The sequence below is a fragment of the Nilaparvata lugens genome, chromosome 1 (assembly GCF_014356525.2).
Source record: "Nilaparvata lugens isolate BPH chromosome 1, ASM1435652v1, whole genome shotgun sequence".
NCBI lineage: Eukaryota > Metazoa > Arthropoda > Insecta > Hemiptera > Delphacidae > Nilaparvata > Nilaparvata lugens.
In genome coordinates, this window is record NC_052504.1 from 83,044,382 (window position 1) to 83,061,271 (window position 16,890).

Sequence of the window (16,890 nt, forward strand, 5' to 3'; positions counted from 1 at the left end):
GATATCTTATAATATCATATGATGATCAATGAAATGATGAATTTATTGTCTTTACGACACAATCCGATCTTGTAACCGTATAATTTTTCAATTAATATTACATTTCCACTGATATTTTTATCATTGACAATGTTAAAAACAATAACATCAAGAGCATGCATAACAATAATTACAAAATGAATTATCGTTTCATAATGAGCTACCAATCTAGATACAACAATGAGTTGAGAGTTCTGTGATTTGAACCACATCGATTTCCAATTTCTAGAGATACTATCAACATTTTCCAGTCATTATCTCTTCTGCTCTAGTCACGGAAATACAAATTCCGGATTGGACACGGAACATCATTCGCAAGAGCTGACAAATCATTCGCACGCATTCGTGACTGTAGACAGGTGAGCTAACAACAAACAGCATGCCATCGGATGTTTGGTTTCTCTGGCAAAAACGCTTCAAACAATTCGAAGTTGTTCTCGGATTATCAGTTCTTGTTTTGATATTTGTAGACAGAATTAGACTGAACACAATACAATCACATTTGGATGTGGACTATTTGCACTGGACTTCGAAATTTCCGGCGGTGTCCATATGTCCTAAAGATTACCAAGGATCCAGGAACTTGACAAGCTGTGAGGAAGTTTTCAGAAAGTGCTCATGGAATAATCAGTTCATAGATTGTTGCTCCAGTTTTGAACCCGTGGTTTCGACTTCGAAAGATCTCTGTTACACTTTCAACTCAGACTTCACAGGTGCCAGAAAGCTCTCGAAATATGTCGTCAGTCATTTTGCGAAGTCGGGTGTTTTGGAAACTGAGACAAAATACCCGGTTCAAGTGAGTATCATTCGTGATTAATATTATCATAAGGCTATTGTTATTCAGTAGTTTTGGTCGCAATTTATGAATTACTGACTCTTCTATTTTTTCAATTTGAATTTATATTTTCAATTTCTATTTACCAGTAAGTTGCTTCGATTTAATTCCACTAAAACTGACCAAAGTTGATATGATAAGGCTGAGAAAAAAGTTTTTGCTGGGTAGAGATGAAATATAATTTCTGTAGATAGAATATTGATCCAATGGACGAAAGACTTCTGATTGAGGGACAAAATTTTTATAATTATATTCCACTGAGATTCCTTGATATATCTATTTTGTTTGAAGATGAGAATTCACAGTTTTGATGTAGATTCAAGAGATTTCCAAATTGAATAATATCATGAACAACTTTATTACTTTCACGATAAAATCTCCAAATTAATAACAACATCTCCAACAGTTTGTGCTGCTGTTCTAATGAGGAATGTCGAAAAAACTTTACTTGTTCTATATATTTTGTTCTGATGTTCCTTCTAAATTAAATGCATTATTTCTCTCCTCAGTTATTTCAGCTACCCCAGCTAAATCTCGATAATCCAACTCTAGGTCCCAAGCGCTAGAATTCATGTGTTAAACAGCACAAACTTATTTTTTTATGAAAGGAGTAATCAGATTCAGTTCACTCTTTGAAATTCTCTCGTGCAATCATTGCAGTGATTGGTGATCAATATGATAACATTCGACTGTGTACCAATGAAGAAAAGCCTTTCGTTTGTACATGGCTGAAAACTGATCAGAGATCCTCTAGAAGAGCTCTTGAATGGCTGTAGAGTTGCCAATAAAAGTGCCAGACATCTTCAGTCCCCGAGGTGATATGTTGCACACAGCTGTCTTCAAATTGTTAGGCATCCATTCCACAAAAAACGACGAGTTTTTATTCTGAATGTTGATCATAAATAGAATTGTTGATCAAGTGATCATTGTGATCAGATACCTCGCCATTTGCATTAGACACCTTTTATCTGGTGAACCATTTTGTTTACAGGTATTTGTTCACGATGGGAAAAGCGTCAACTTCACGGAGCCAGGTTTGGTTGTGACTAAACGGCGAGCTGCGGAAATTCTTGTAAAGATCAACAGCATCATAGTTGATGAATCTTTATACGATTTACCTTTCGAGAAAAGAGGTTGCATTCTACCAGGAGAGAGATTTACTTCCGGACTTCCTATTTACAGCGAGAGCCTTTGTCGAGCTAGGTGTGCGGATTCTTCCTGACAAATAGAGAACCCTCTCTTCGGTCCGTTGAGCACTGTAGAGTACAGCACTCATTTCCCTCGCAGATTTGAAACCGAAACTTTGAAAAGTGAAGGGAACGAGTGTGATTGTCCACCTTCTTGTGAGGAGGACGACGTTCGGGTTGTTTGGACTAGTGGAGGTAGAAATAATGGTCGTACCTTTGCTGGAGTAAAAGTGACATTGATGTCACCTCCAACTGAGCGGTTGATACTAAAGGCTAGATTTGACAGAGTCCAGCTCTTAGGTGAGTCATAGAAAATCAAAGCAAATTGAAAATAGCTTTGAATAAAAATATAAAGCTTAAATAATTTTCATGATTTTGAGTGTGAAATCAAATTTAATGAAATCCTTCAAGTTTTTTACAGATTAATTGAAAGAATGAAAGAATATAATAATAGAATGTAATAATATATGAATATCAAATTTATCTATCTAATATCTAAATTACATATTTTAATGAAAATATGTTATATATTATATATTACTCGTAAATTTATTTATTGAGTCGAATTGCTTGTTCAACTCATATATAAATTATTTAAACAAGTCCATTTTAATAGCGTTGAGTACTATAATAGAAAAATATAATCCAATTTACACTTGTATCCTTCTTTAGCCTCATATATCGTAATTTTTCATGTCAGTCCCGGAGATTGATTTCCACATAGAAACGGGAATATTTAATTGAAAATTCAATAAGGTGACATCCAAGTAACTTGAACTCGATGTTTGAAAAATGAAGAAATTCATATTTTCAATATGAAATACGTTCCTGTTATTATCTTGCCGCTTCTGTAATTGATGTAATGTACCTTATGTATAAATAAATAAATAGAAATAAATGAGAATACATTTCTTGAAAAGCTACATAAATTTCTAATAAGTAATTATTTTAAACTTGTAAGGAATCTTCATCAAATCCATTCTTATGAACCTTATCACATTCTATGTGAATGACTTCACATAATTCGTGATTCGTCACTTTTCAAATCCAATTTTGATGATGTAATAGAGCACCGTATCTGACACAACCTTTCTTCAATATAAGGTATCAAAAAAGATTTTGACGAGCTCTAGTTTGGCTTCTCATAGCTTGTCAAGAAAGTCAACGTGAACCCCGCCAAATTTGTTAAAAAATAGTTACGAAGAGTAGGGAAAAATTATATCAATGGAAAATAATCACTTCTTAGTGTATAATATTATTGAACTATTTTTGTCTTACCGGGAAACTCCATGCTTACTTTATTCATTATTTCGAAAATTGAAAACCACAATTGAGTTTAAAAGATAAGATACTCCATTGAAGTACATGGAAACAATATTCTATCAGTGATAATACTCTACAGGTAAATAATACAAATCGATAACTATAATAATATCTCTTTAACAAATTTTGACTAAAATTATACTTCAGTAGAAGCATATATTGCTGCTACTGAATAGGTAAGTATTATTACTACTAGATCATTTGAAGCTTCATGGATAAAAATCAGTCTCCATAAACCATTACCGTATTCATTCTCTATCCAATTTTTTTTGTCGCTCAAGTGACTACTATGAGAAAAGTATCCACTTCTCTGAAAATAATTTGAAAGTGTCTATTTCACAATAATATTATTTGTTAGACTCTAAATGTAAACAATGCCATTGATGATAACCCAATTCGTGTTTCTCAACTATATCTTAGCAAAAGTTATTATAAATGCGCTGCTTGGAAAAATAATGAAAGATTTGTTATTGATGTTGATACATCTGGTATTTTTCAAGCGCAAAGAACCAATAGACTTCGTTGGAACTTGTTGAGAACGATATTTCATAAGACTCTCAACTCTCAATAAATGTGCGAGTCACCCTCAAAAATATTTCGCTCTCTATATAGAATGCTCTAGAGTTATTTATCTAACGCAACTATAAACTAAGATTAAATTAATTTTCCACAATAAAGTTTTATGCTTTTCCTCTTGTTTCAGTAACGGTAGCCTGCTTCTCAAGACTGTTCACGTCGAGAAATCTCCTGGACCTATTACACTCAGGACTTCAAAGAATCAGTCATAGCAAGGCTACAGCATTTCACAGAAAACCGTGCATTACTGAACTCATATGAAAATCTCAATATTTTTTAAAAGACAGGATTGTTGAAAGTTGAATCATTATTATTTAGAATAAATATTTGTGTGCCTCCCATTAGTGGAGAGACTAAATATTTCCTTGGAGGCCCTCGATCTCTCTTGCGTTCTGGGTTGCACCGGTACTTGAGCACCAACTTTAGTAGCCTGTCTTCCTCCATTCTAATCTACTCTGAGGTATCTTATCGTTTATAGAGAAGACGTTGAATTTTTACGCCTTCTCTAGTCTCTATTCACACCTTCAAAACTGGGAGATACTCTCTCATTTATGAAATTCACAAGATAAAAATTTTTCGCCACCTTTAGTATTGTGTAGGTGACGAAGATACTCATGAAGATTATTTGTCTTTCGTAATAATCAATAATATTGTGAAGATGATGAAGATAATTAATTATTTTTCATTCGTAATTAATGAAGAGCATCCGCATTACGCTTCTCATTACTAAAAGAAAAAGATAATCTTTCATTCACATATTCAAATTATTAGAAAAACGAATTCCTCTTCGATAACATTGATGAATGTGAGAAGAAACTTCGTTAACTTTACTGTGAGCTTGAAATAAAATTTCAGCGAACAAAGAAAAAATTAATGTACTGCTGGCTGCTGGTGTATTTTTGTCCTTTTATCATATTGGTTCTTGTTCCAGTTGGCGAATTCTTATTTTAAAATTTCAAAGTAGTCAGTAGTGAGATAGGAGAAGGCATAAAACAGATGCGTCTTAATGCGCTCGAGCTAAGTCTATGATGTTCGGCCAGTATTCCACTGAGTAGAACGCGATAAGCCGCTAACCGCTAGCCACCAAGATATTTCAGTTTACTTAGCGCGTGGATAAGTAAGCAGTGCAAATTTTATCTCCTGTTTTCCATGTAGTTCACATCTACTATGTTAAGGTTGTTACTAGCTTGCCAGATATTTTTCTTCTGCCTCTTCTGTACAGGTAGGTGGATGTCAGTACTCCCTGCAGTCAAATTAAAACTTTTCTTACATGAGATGATATTTACCAATTAAAAATATCCACCTGCTCAATTTGATTGATTTGTCATAGAATATGTTTGTTTCCAAATTAATTAAATTCATGAACTAATTTGAGAAATCTTTCTCTGTACATTGTAAGTTGATAATAAAATAATATCATTTTTATCTCATTGGAAATTAAGTAAACGGCAGCTTCACATTTTTTAAAGTGAAATAATCAACATCATTCTGAAAGTTGAATATTATGCAAGATGTAGACTGTAGACTATTCCAAGTTGGTAATTTTCTTAAGTTAATTGATCATTCTTCTCAATATAAACCTGTTATTAGAAGGATTATTATCGTTTGGACTACACTATCTAGATCAGAGCTGAAGATTACCGGTACCCAAGAAGTCCAACAGATTTCTTAATACTGTTAAGTACCTATTAGATGTCCCACCACTCAGTATTTAGATTTTTAGATGTTTTAAGTTGTCCAAATATTATCAAGAACGCTTAAGTAATAGAAATACCTTTAAGGGTACAACAATTACAATATAATTCAAGAGGAACTTGTATAGTACTTTTGTCTATTAATTTTTTCTCAAAGTAAGATTTTCCCGAAAACAACGCCTTGTTTACAGTGTTAGTTGATAATCTTTGAAGGCCTCTACCAGAGAATGTTATATCAGTATACAAGAACGAAGATACCAGAAGATATAATAGATGGTCCTAATGGAACTTGATAATATCACATGCTCTCAAATTGATTTTTTCAGGTCTACTAACCATAGTTCACATTGAATTCTTTTCAAACTCAATGACTTATTTCCCTTTACGTAGGCTGGTATGTTGTCTTGAAGATGATACATAGTTCATATTATTTATTTCTTATTTTGAATGGTTTATTATTTTTCAAAATAAAATTATTGTGACACATACAGACATTGTGATGTTTCCAATTTTCCATCCCCAGATCTATAGGTCTATTTATTACAGGTTTTCCCACAGGGATTTGTAGGGGCTATTTGTATTCCATTATTGAAGCTGTGTATATGTAAGGCCTATATATTATTGGGTAATTGTCTTTTTTCTTTATGGCAACTCTTGTATATAAATAAGAATAGAAATCTCCCTTTTTAAAATTACTTAGTCACAACATATTCCGGTTATATGATGCCATTATCATGCCTTGATACATGCCATTATCATATAGCCGATACATGTTGTGACTAAATCATTTTGAAAAGGGGACCCAGATTTCTATTTTTATCTATATTACCTAATTACCTCAGGTATTTGTCAATAAGGACATACGATGATCTACAACTTCATGGATGAGAAATAGTATGGCTCGATGACCCATATCTTTGCCGATTAGAGAGAACAATAATAAACAATAAATTGAGATTCAAATCATATTCACGTCATTGCTCCTCTGCTGTCAACTCAAACCGGAAAAAAATAATCCATAAACGGTCGAAGCCATGAAATCACGCATCTGTTGGTCATGTACCTATAAAATAAAGCACATAGTAGGTGTTCCCTATCAATTAACTGCACGTAATAGTTATTGGGAGTGTCGTGCTCAAATACAGAGTATAATAATGGGAGATGAATATTCACAGTGTATAAACCCGGTAGAGAGCATGATCCAATCTATATATTTATACCTCAAACTCATTCGGAATCATGACAATGTTAAATAAATATGATAATGAATGAGAGCTGTCTGCAATTGGCAAGGCTGCCATGACAGAATGCCTGAGTAATGATTAAGGTGTAGCAACTTGAACAAGTTGACTCGCGCTACCATTCCTCATCGAAAGACATTTATTATAGTGGTGTGACAGCATTGCTGAGAGTTTTGCTTGTTTCCAAGAGTACTGAAGTAAGCGCTCTTGATGACGTGGACTTGAAAAGTTCGATTAATTTCATTGAACCTTCTAATTTAAGGCTAGATAATTGTGAAGCTATTGATCTATTATTTTTACTTTCCTTGCCCTATTAAGGAAAGTATTGCATTCCGAAAAAAATTAAGGTACCCCAATTTCTAAATTTCTATACGTTTCAAGGTCCCCTGAGTCCAAAAACGTGGTTTTTGGGTATTGGTGTGTGTGTGTGTGTGTGTGTGTGTGTGTGTTGGTGTGTGTGTGTGGTGTGTGTGGTGTGTGTGTGTGTGTGTGTGTGTGTGGTGTGTGTGTGTGTGTGTATGTGTGTGTGTTGTGTGTGTGTGTGTGTGTGTGTGTGTGTGTGTTGTGTGTGTGTGTGTGTGTGTGTGTGTGTGTGTGTGTGTGGTGTGTGTGTGTGTGTGTGTGTGTGTGTGTGTGTGTGTGTGTGTGTGTGTGTGTGAATAGTAGACTTGGATGCGCGGGAACACTAGCGTCAGGTGATCAATTCTCATAACGGCAAGGAAAGTTGTGTGAGTGCGCTACACCAGATTTTTATTTTTATTCTATGTTCTATGACAAAGTCATTCTATAATTTATATTTCATGACAATTAATTTTTCATCCTTTCTCTGAAACCGTGAGAAGAGTACGGGAGCCGGGAACGTGTTTAACACACTTCCTGTTTCTTTCTATCTACCTATTGTATACTTTTCCTGCGTCGGTGTGCGCATCGCAAACTTGCAATGAGTGACTCTTGATATGAATTTTGAATAATTTGGGAAGCTACAAGATAGTTGGTGGAGAATGTATGGGATTTTGTTAGAATCTTAAGCTTAATAACTTGATGAAGAATATGAGGATTTGATTGTATGGATGTGCCGGATGCTATTTTTCTATAGTTGTGATGTGTGAATTTTGTAGGAGGATAACCAGAATAGGATACCATATTATTAGGTACTTCTCCAACGTGAATTCGAGTATTAAACTTATATGTTTATTAACTGTCCGTCAAAGATTATTTTGGTCATGATTTTATTGACTAAACTGTTGAGAATATACAGAGCTAAAGTACAGGTATTAAACAGTCGAGTATAAAATACGCGGCCTATTTGAAATAAATTTATACTGTATACAGGTATTTTAGATCTGTATATTCTCAACAGTTTAGTCAATAAATAGAGACCAAAAAAATCTTCTTCGGACAGTTAATAAACATATAAGTTTAATAGTACTTGTATTTTATACTGTATACGCGGTATATAAATAAGAATAGAAATCTCCCTTTTTAAAATTACTTAGTCACAACATATTCCGGTTATATGATGCCATTATCATGCCTTGATACATGCCATTATCATATAGCCGATACATGTTGTGACTAAATCATTTTGAAAAGGGGACCCAGATTTCTATTTTTATCTATATTACCTAATTACCTCAGGTATTTGTCAATAAGGACATACGATGATCTACAACTTCATGGATGAGAAATAGTATGGCTCGATGACCCATATCTTTGCCGATTAGAGAGAACAATAATAAACAATAAATTGAGATTCAAATCATATTCACGTCATTGCTCCTCTGCTGTCAACTCAAACCGGAAAAAAATAATCCATAAACGGTCGAAGCCATGAAATCACGCATCTGTTGGTCATGTACCTATAAAATAAAGCACATAGTAGGTGTTCCCTATCAATTAACTGCACGTAATAGTTATTGGGAGTGTCGTGCTCAAATACAGAGTATAATAATGGGAGATGAATATTCACAGTGTATGAACCCGGTAGAGAACATGATCCAATCTATATATATATATATATATATATATATATAACTCATTCGGAATCATGACAATGTTAAATAAATATGATAATGAATGAGAGCTGTCTGCAATTGGCAAGGCTGCATGACAGAATGCCTGAGTAATGATTAAGGTGTAGCAACTTGAACAACTTGACTCCCGCTACCATTCCTCATAGATAGACATTTATTATAGTGGTGTGACAGCATTGCTGAGAGTTTTGCTTGTTTCCAAGAGTACTGAAGTAAGCGCTCTTGATGACGTGGACTTGAAAAGTTCGACTAATTTCATTGAACCTTCTAATTTAAGGCTAGATAATTGTGAAGCTATTGATCTATTATTTTTACTTTCCTTGCCCTATTAAGGAAAGTATTGCATTCCGAAAAAAATTAAGGTACCCCAATTTCTAAATTTCTATACGTTTCAAGGTCCCCTGAGTCCAAAAACGTGGTTTTTGGGTATTGGTGTGTGTGGTGTGTGTGTGTGTGTGTGTGTGTGTGTGTGGTGTGTGTGTGTGTGTGTGTGTGTGTGTGTGTGTGTGTGTGTGTGTGTGTGTGTGTGGTGTGTGTGTGTGTGTGTGTGTGTGTGTGTTGTGTATGTGTGTGTGTGTGTGTGTGTGTGTGGTGTGTGTGTGTGTGTGTGTGTGTGTGTGTGTGTGTGTGTGTGTATGTGTGTGTGTGTGTGAGTGTGTGTGTTGTGTGTGTGTGTGTGGTGTGTGGTGTGTGTGTGTGTGTGTGTGTGTGTGTGTGTGGTTGTGTGTGTGTTGTGTGTGTGTATGTGTGTGTGTGTGAGTGTGTGTGTGTGTGTGTGGTGTGTGTGTGTGTGTGGTGTGTGTGGTGTGTGTGTGTGTGGTGGTGTGTGTGTGTGTGTGTGTGTGTGTGTTGTGTGTGTGTGTGTGTGTGTGTATGAGTGTATGTGCGTCTGTGTTCACGATATCTCATCTCCCAATTAACGGAATGACTTGAAATTTGGAACGTAAGGTCCTTACAATAGCCTATAAGGATCCGACACGAACAATTTCAATCAAATGCGATTCAAGATGGCAGCTAAAATAGCGAAAATGTTGTCAAAAACAGGGTTTTTCGCGATTTTCTCTAAAACGGCTCCAACGATTTTGATTAAAGTCATACCCAAACTAGTCATCGATGACTATCAACTGCCACAAGTCCCATATCTCTAAAAATTTCAGGAGCTCCGCCCCATCTATGCAAAGTTTGATTTTAGATTCTCAATTATCAGGCTTCAGATACAATTTGAACAAAACATTTTGAGTAGAAAAGATTGAGCATAAGAATCTCTACAATTAATGTTCAGTGACAATTTCACCTAAAATTAAAAATAAGCTCGAAATTCGAGAAAATGTGATTATCCAATTGCAAACTTTTGGCAACTGTTGATTCTATTAAAAGATTTACTATGAAGAGAGATAGCAGATCTCGTGTGTCTCCAGCGTTATTACCCTGTCACCAGCTGGCTCAAATCTTTGAATAGTAGACTTGGATGCGCGGGAACACTAGCGTCAGGTGATCAATTCTCATAACGGCAAGGAAAGTTGTGTGAGTGCGCTACACCAGATTTTTATTTTTATTCTATGTTCTATGACAAAGTCATTCTATAATTTATATTTCATGACAATTAATTTTTCATCCTTTCTCTGAAACCGTGAGAAGAGTACGGGAGCCGGGAACGTGTTTAACACACTTCCTGTTTCTTTCTATCTACCTATTGTATACTTTTCCTGCGTCGGTGTGCGCATCGCAAACTTGCAATGAGTGACTCTTGAAATGAATTTTGAATAATTTGGGAAGCTACAAGATAGTTGGTGGAGAATGTATGGGATTTTGTTAGAATCTTAAGCTTAATAACTTGATGAAGAATATGAGGATTTGATTGTATGGATGTGCCAGATGCTATTTTTCTATAGTTGTGATGTTGTGTGAATTGTGTAGGAGGATAACCAGAATAGGATTCCATATTATTAGGTACTTCTCCAACGTGAATTTGAGTATTAAACTTATATGTTTATTAACTGTCCGTCGAAGATTATTTTGGTCATGATTTTATTGACAAAACTGTTGAGAATATACAGATCTAAAATACAGGTATTAAACAGTCGAGTATAAAATACGCGGCCTATTTAAAATAAATTTATACTTTATACAGGTATTTTAGATCTGTATATTCTCAACAGTTTCGTCAATAAATCAAGACCAAAATAATCTTCGACGGACAGTTAATAAACATATAAGTTTAATACTCGTATTTTATACTGTATACGCGGTTTATTTTTAATACACGGTCCCGAACCGCGGAAGAAATGGAATCAACTGTCAGCTTTTTAATTAATATTAGAGTAGGCTATACTACAGATCTGTTTACTTAGTCTATGGCTATACATTGAGAGATAAGAACAGCTCTCCAAATGAATATAATAGTGTTGAGACGAGATACATGAATACGGTACACTCAGAATCTTTTAAATAGCAGTTCAAATTGCCAGTTCCAGGTGGATTTAGCCTACAGACAACATAGAACAGCAGACATTCTTGGCAACCAACATGCAAATATTTACATTCCATAAGTGAGATAAGCAATGTAAAACCCACAACAGAAGTTTTTTTTCAGCTTTCACTTTTCTTAATGGTAACTATCCAACTTGACAATGCAATGATAAGATCAATATGCTATTGACTTGTTAATTATTGTACTTTGTTGAAAATTATGATGACTCTAATTATTATGATTTCAGAATATGATCATCATAATATTGTGATGTTACAATGTAATCAAGGCCCTCACATTCGTTTGCGGGCAAGTGATATTATATGTGAAGTTGTTGTTTACGGCAGTTTACCCAACAATTCTTGAGAATTTAGTTTTCTTAGGCCCGTATGCAGATACTCGGTCTGAACGGAGAAATGTCAGCTGTTCCTTTAAACCCCTTATGAAACACATTGTGATAAAGGCAACCATATCTACAAGTAAAGGTGGTTTAGCGTTAAACGCAGATGGTGCATATGGCCCTTAATAATGATTAAAGTTGCCTATTTCTTTGCACTGTCACAACTAATAAACACTTTGAAGTACCTATGGTACTATATAGTACAATCATTTATAGTAAAATTGAATAACTATTTTCAGCGTTTATATTTACAAAGTATATTTTTAAATTGTGAAATGTCATCAGACGTAGGCCATTTTATTTCAGCCTTAAAATTCATCGCTTTTATATCCTGCATTTATTCATAGATATTATCCTGCACTGACAACTTTTTAATATGTTTTATAACGTGATAATTATAGAGAATAATAATTATTGTTCATTGATGAAAGTAAAGCCTATTCAATTATTCAAATTATCTCAAATTTGAAGTTAAATACTTGAATCCCAATTCAAACAGATTTATTGTCAAAGCAGATGCTAATCGCGCGTTCAAAATTTATAGCGCCCGTATTTCACAATTAAAACTTCCAAAGGAATGATAGAAATGAAATTTTAATGGAGTTATGAGCATTGTTACTGGGTCAATTACTGAGATGTTTCGGCCATTCATGTCTAGGCCACCAGTATTCCTATGTCTTCATTATACATGACTCTCTAATAATTATGTCACTATCTCATTTGATGGATGTGATAACTTGTTCAAAATAATAATAATATCAGGATCACAAATTCGATAACAAATATTAGTAACTTTCAACGATTGTTTCAGAGAAATACACTTTTTAATATAAACATCTCTAATTCTCTCACAAAACCAGTAGGCTCTTCCGGGAAGGAAGTACTCAGGCACTGTATTATTCTCTTGACCATCTATTGATAACCACACGTGCGTCACAGTATGCCACATTGGTTTAGCAAAACCACGAAGATATTAATCAATGAATCTATAATTCAAAATCAACCACTCATTGACTAAAATAATTTCGTCACATTCTAAGGTCTACTGCCAAGTAGACACATTCTAAAGTCTATGCGGTACCTGAAAAATGAAAATTGATAACTTACCCATGATTAAGATGGATTTATTACAAATATAGTATGTAGTATGAATAAATGTAGTATGATTGAATTATAATAATGTGTATTTTATATTCTATAGAAGAAGCTTATTTCGGAGAGTACAATCCAATTCTTTTTAATTCATAAAAAAGTTGATCACATAGATATTCTATAGAAATGATTTCAAATAATTCTCAATTATTCCATCTTATCAACGTGGTATAGAATCTCTCTTTCATATTAATTGTTAATTCTCTAATGACAATTTATTGATGAATCATACTTAACATAAAGCCAGGTAGTGATCCTCAATATATTTATTTGACCATATAGTCTGCTCACACAATCCTTAGAACCAAGAAATGGGTTCGGAAATCGCTCATTTGAAGTAGAACTCGGTCTACGGTTTGAAATGATAATTTTCCTTGACTCAAGTACATACCGGGTGTTTCAAAAAGATTGACCCAATTTTAAATAGTTATATTAATTTCAATAAATGGTGCACTCAAACCAATTTTACATCAAATTACTCAAGTATCAAGTTTATGATGATGTATTATAAGTGTTCTAATCCTCTTTGAAAACTGTTAAAAATTGGGTCATTCTTTTTGAAACTCCCGGTATATTTTATATAACATAGTATAAGTTTATTTATTTATTGACATTAACCAATGCACAAATCAAATACATGATTAGAAAAGAATCAACAGGCCTAGCCCAAAACTAATCCCTTTCCGAATTTTGATAGTAGTAAGCCAATGTCTAAAACGTAGGTTATTTTGCTTCACCTTGAATCAAATTCTGGGTCCAGAAATATACAAACCAAAATTTAGAATTTTTTTAGATTGAAAACCGAAAAGAATAGGAATATTGTAAAGTTTTCCTATGATAATATTTAAAGTTAGCCTATGATATAATTAGGTATATCAGTATGTAATTTATGTGTTGACTATGTCGAGTATAATAATTGGTCAATAAATTGTCATTATCAATTTTAACAAATAATAAAGAGGAAATACTATCATGTTGATAAGTTGAGAACTAAGAATTTTCCGAGTTTTCACTTTTGCTGAATACTACCATGGAGAAACGATAGCATAAGTAGATATCCCAAGGTAAAGGGCGTTTATGTCGCAACTTTTACTGTTAGTCGATTACTGTTGATTATTGTACATTTTTACTGTTTTGGCCGAGTGAGAGTGTTTGAACGGCACAATAAGAGAGACTACCAGCATCGGGAAAGAACTACGTGAGCTATCGGCTTGAGATAACAGTGAAAGTTGGGACATAAACGCCCTATACCATGGGATATCTACTTACGCTATTGTTTCTCTATGATACTAGGCCTACTATGTTGGAAAGGTTTTCAAACTGGATCATTTTTTTGTATTATTCAAATATGATATGAATACTGATATATATTATACATTATACATTATACATTATACATTATATATTATACATTATACATCATACATTATACATTATACATTATACATTATACATTATACATTATACATTATACATTATACATTATACATTATACATTATACATTATACATTATACTTTATACATTATATCTATGAATACTGATGAAGCTATTTTCTTTTTCAAGATGGAAAACTCCAATTAAGTGAGACAAAAAAGTACCTGGAGTTTAACTCTGGTCAGAGTTTCGAGTTGACATGCATCGGACCACCAACAAAACAATGGAATTACCCCAGAATGCAATTTCTGGATTCATCAACAGGTTCAACAGAGGTAAAGTTTAAATCTATAGTCTTCAAGAATGTTTTAACTTGCCATCAACATCATTGTCATATACTTCTTCTCCTTCTTCTTCTTCTCCTTCTTCTTCTTCTTCTTCTTCTTCTTCTTCTTCTTCTTCTTCTTCTTCTTCTTCTTCTTCTTCTTCTTCTTCTTCTTCTTCTTCGTGAGAGTGACTCTGGTGAACACATTGGTGGTACCATATTATACTGCTGCATTGTCTATAATGATCTCACCGGCGAATTGGATCTGCGCCTGCAGCGGTCCTACAACTATGCAGTTCGTTACATCTTTGATGCGAGAAGGGATGCACATATCACACCACTATTCAATGATCTTGGATGGCTCAAGTTGAAGGAGATAAGGAAATTCTTCCTACTCTGCTTGACCTTCAAAATTATAATTATGAAAGAGGGTCCATCCTATTTGGCAGACTCCTTCAGGTTATTGGATGAAGCTAATCCGGGTCGCCGTAAACGGTCTCATCGATTTACATTACAGATTCCGCTGCACCGCACTGCCATTTTCAACAACTCTTTTATTGTGACGGCCTCTAGGTTATGGAATGAGTTGCCTGAGCAAATTGTTTTCTCAGCATCTCTCTCCATGTTCAAGAGAAGACTGTTTAGTCATCTATTGACTAATTAACAAATTCAGTATCACTTATCTACACAATTATTCAAGGACGGATGTGAATTCAGTAGACTTTTTGAGGTCCGCTGAAGTGCAGTTTCACCACCGTATCAAATCTTTCAACACCACTTGAAAGTAATTGTGCTTTATTTGTAGTTTCTCTTAATATATCTATGTATATATGTTTTCCTTTTCTTCTTCATCTCTTCTCCCTGTCCCCTTCAGTACTCTTCTTCATCATCTTTTTTCCTTCATCATAACTTTCTTTCACTTTTTTGTTATTATTCTTCATTCATCTGTTTCAACAATGTTCTTCCTTCTTCATCATATGTATCTTATTTTTCAATTGTAATGAGGTTATAGTTTTTTGTTATATATTTTTCTCAATCATTCAACTTAGTTTACTTATTTTTTCTTCTTTTGTACATTGAGAATAATTTTTCTATATATTAATAATTTATTATCATTTTGTAATTTCGCAATGTTGTAATGTTATAAATGCAATAGGTCTTTCAAGACCTGGCATGCGATAAATAAATCAATCAATCAAAATCAATCAATCTCCTTCTTCTTCTCCTCCTCCCCCTCTCAGCCACTCCCCCTTCTTCTCGTCGTCGTCCTCCTCCTCCTCCTCCACCTCACATATTACTCTTGAGTACAATGTGGACATCAAAACCAGCACAAGCAAATACACCAAATGAAATAGTAAGATCTAAATAAGTCTGTTCTTTCATTCTCAATCATTTTTTAATAATGTGTTTATGTCATTGATGATTAATAAATAATAATATCCTTTTTTATTCAGATACCCAATGTTATCATACATCAACGTGCGAACAATTCAGAAGTATCAATACTAACTGTACAAAATGCAAGCTACCTTGACACCGGTGCATATAAGTGTTCGAATTCGAATGGAACGAGTTTTGAAAATGTTGAAATTTACGTTTTCGTCAGAGGTGAGTGAAAATTCGTTCAACATTAATCAAAATCAGCCATGAGAAGCATTCTGTCATGGACCTCAATAGTTTCCTGGATGAATTTTTTGCAAAGAAAAATAGTTCCTTTTTTGACAAAGAACAAAAATGAATCAATTATTAATAGAAGTTTGAAACAATAATGATTAAAATAAAAATAGAAATCTGAGTACCCTTTTTCCAATCACTTGATAATGGTTTATAGCTGAAACAAGTTGTGAGGAAACAATTTTAAAAAGTGTACCTAGATTCCTTTTTTTATTTATATTCAAGAGTAGCTCTAATAAAACAAATAATGATTTAGTCTCGTGTATAGCCTACGGTACCAAACTAGTTTTGTAACAGTTCTTCATCGTTAGTTTAGGCTAATTATATTGTCCATTGATTTCCCATGAACTCTTTGCACTGAAATATTTTTCCTATTTTGGGTTTTGACTGGTTTTCTTTCTAAGCGTGGAAACATTATTATCTTTGATGATTTGTTACATTTTATATTAAATTTTCTTCTATTTCAATCTTGTAAAAATGCGACCATCCGTAAAGGACAACTGTTTCCTGATAGATAAAGCAATTTATGATGAATAAGAACACGAAATACATTAATATACTGTGA

At 33.8% G+C, this 16,890-nt stretch overlaps 2 protein-coding genes across 2 annotated transcripts; both read left to right on the forward strand.

The window, feature by feature from the left end:
* The first annotated feature begins 335 nt into the window (after positions 1-335).
* LOC120356430 (pickpocket protein 11-like) lies at positions 336-2,242 on the forward strand. The gene is made up of 2 exons (XM_039445373.1): positions 336-835; positions 1,866-2,242. Exons 1-2 carry the CDS (start codon positions 419-421, stop codon positions 2,094-2,096), a joined length of 648 nt encoding a protein of 215 aa, XP_039301307.1. The 5' UTR covers positions 336-418; the 3' UTR covers positions 2,097-2,242.
* A 2,624-nt stretch (positions 2,243-4,866) lies between these two features.
* LOC120354885 lies at positions 4,867-16,267 on the forward strand. The gene is made up of 3 exons (XM_039442973.1): positions 4,867-5,182; positions 14,516-14,661; positions 16,106-16,267. The coding sequence occupies exons 1-3, from the start codon at positions 5,128-5,130 to the stop codon at positions 16,265-16,267; spliced, it is 363 nt and encodes a 120-aa protein (XP_039298907.1). The 5' UTR covers positions 4,867-5,127.
* Positions 16,268-16,890: the final 623 nt, after the last annotated feature.

Excerpts from the sequence above, each read along its gene's own strand:
- LOC120356430 (XM_039445373.1), top strand. The coding sequence starts at position 419 with ATGCCATCGGATGTTTGGTTTCTCTGGCAAAAACGCTTCAAACAATTC. Across the intron at positions 836-1,865 it reads AGACAAAATACCCGGTTCAA|GTATTTGTTCACGATGGGAA; the intron begins GTGAGTATCATT and ends TTTTGTTTACAG.
- LOC120354885 (XM_039442973.1), top strand. The coding sequence starts at position 5,128 with ATGTTAAGGTTGTTACTAGCTTGCCAGATATTTTTCTTCTGCCTCTTC. Across the intron at positions 5,183-14,515 it reads CTTCTGCCTCTTCTGTACAG|ATGGAAAACTCCAATTAAGT; the intron begins GTAGGTGGATGT and ends TTCTTTTTCAAG. Across the intron at positions 14,662-16,105 it reads CATCAACAGGTTCAACAGAG|ATACCCAATGTTATCATACA; the intron begins GTAAAGTTTAAA and ends TTTTTTATTCAG.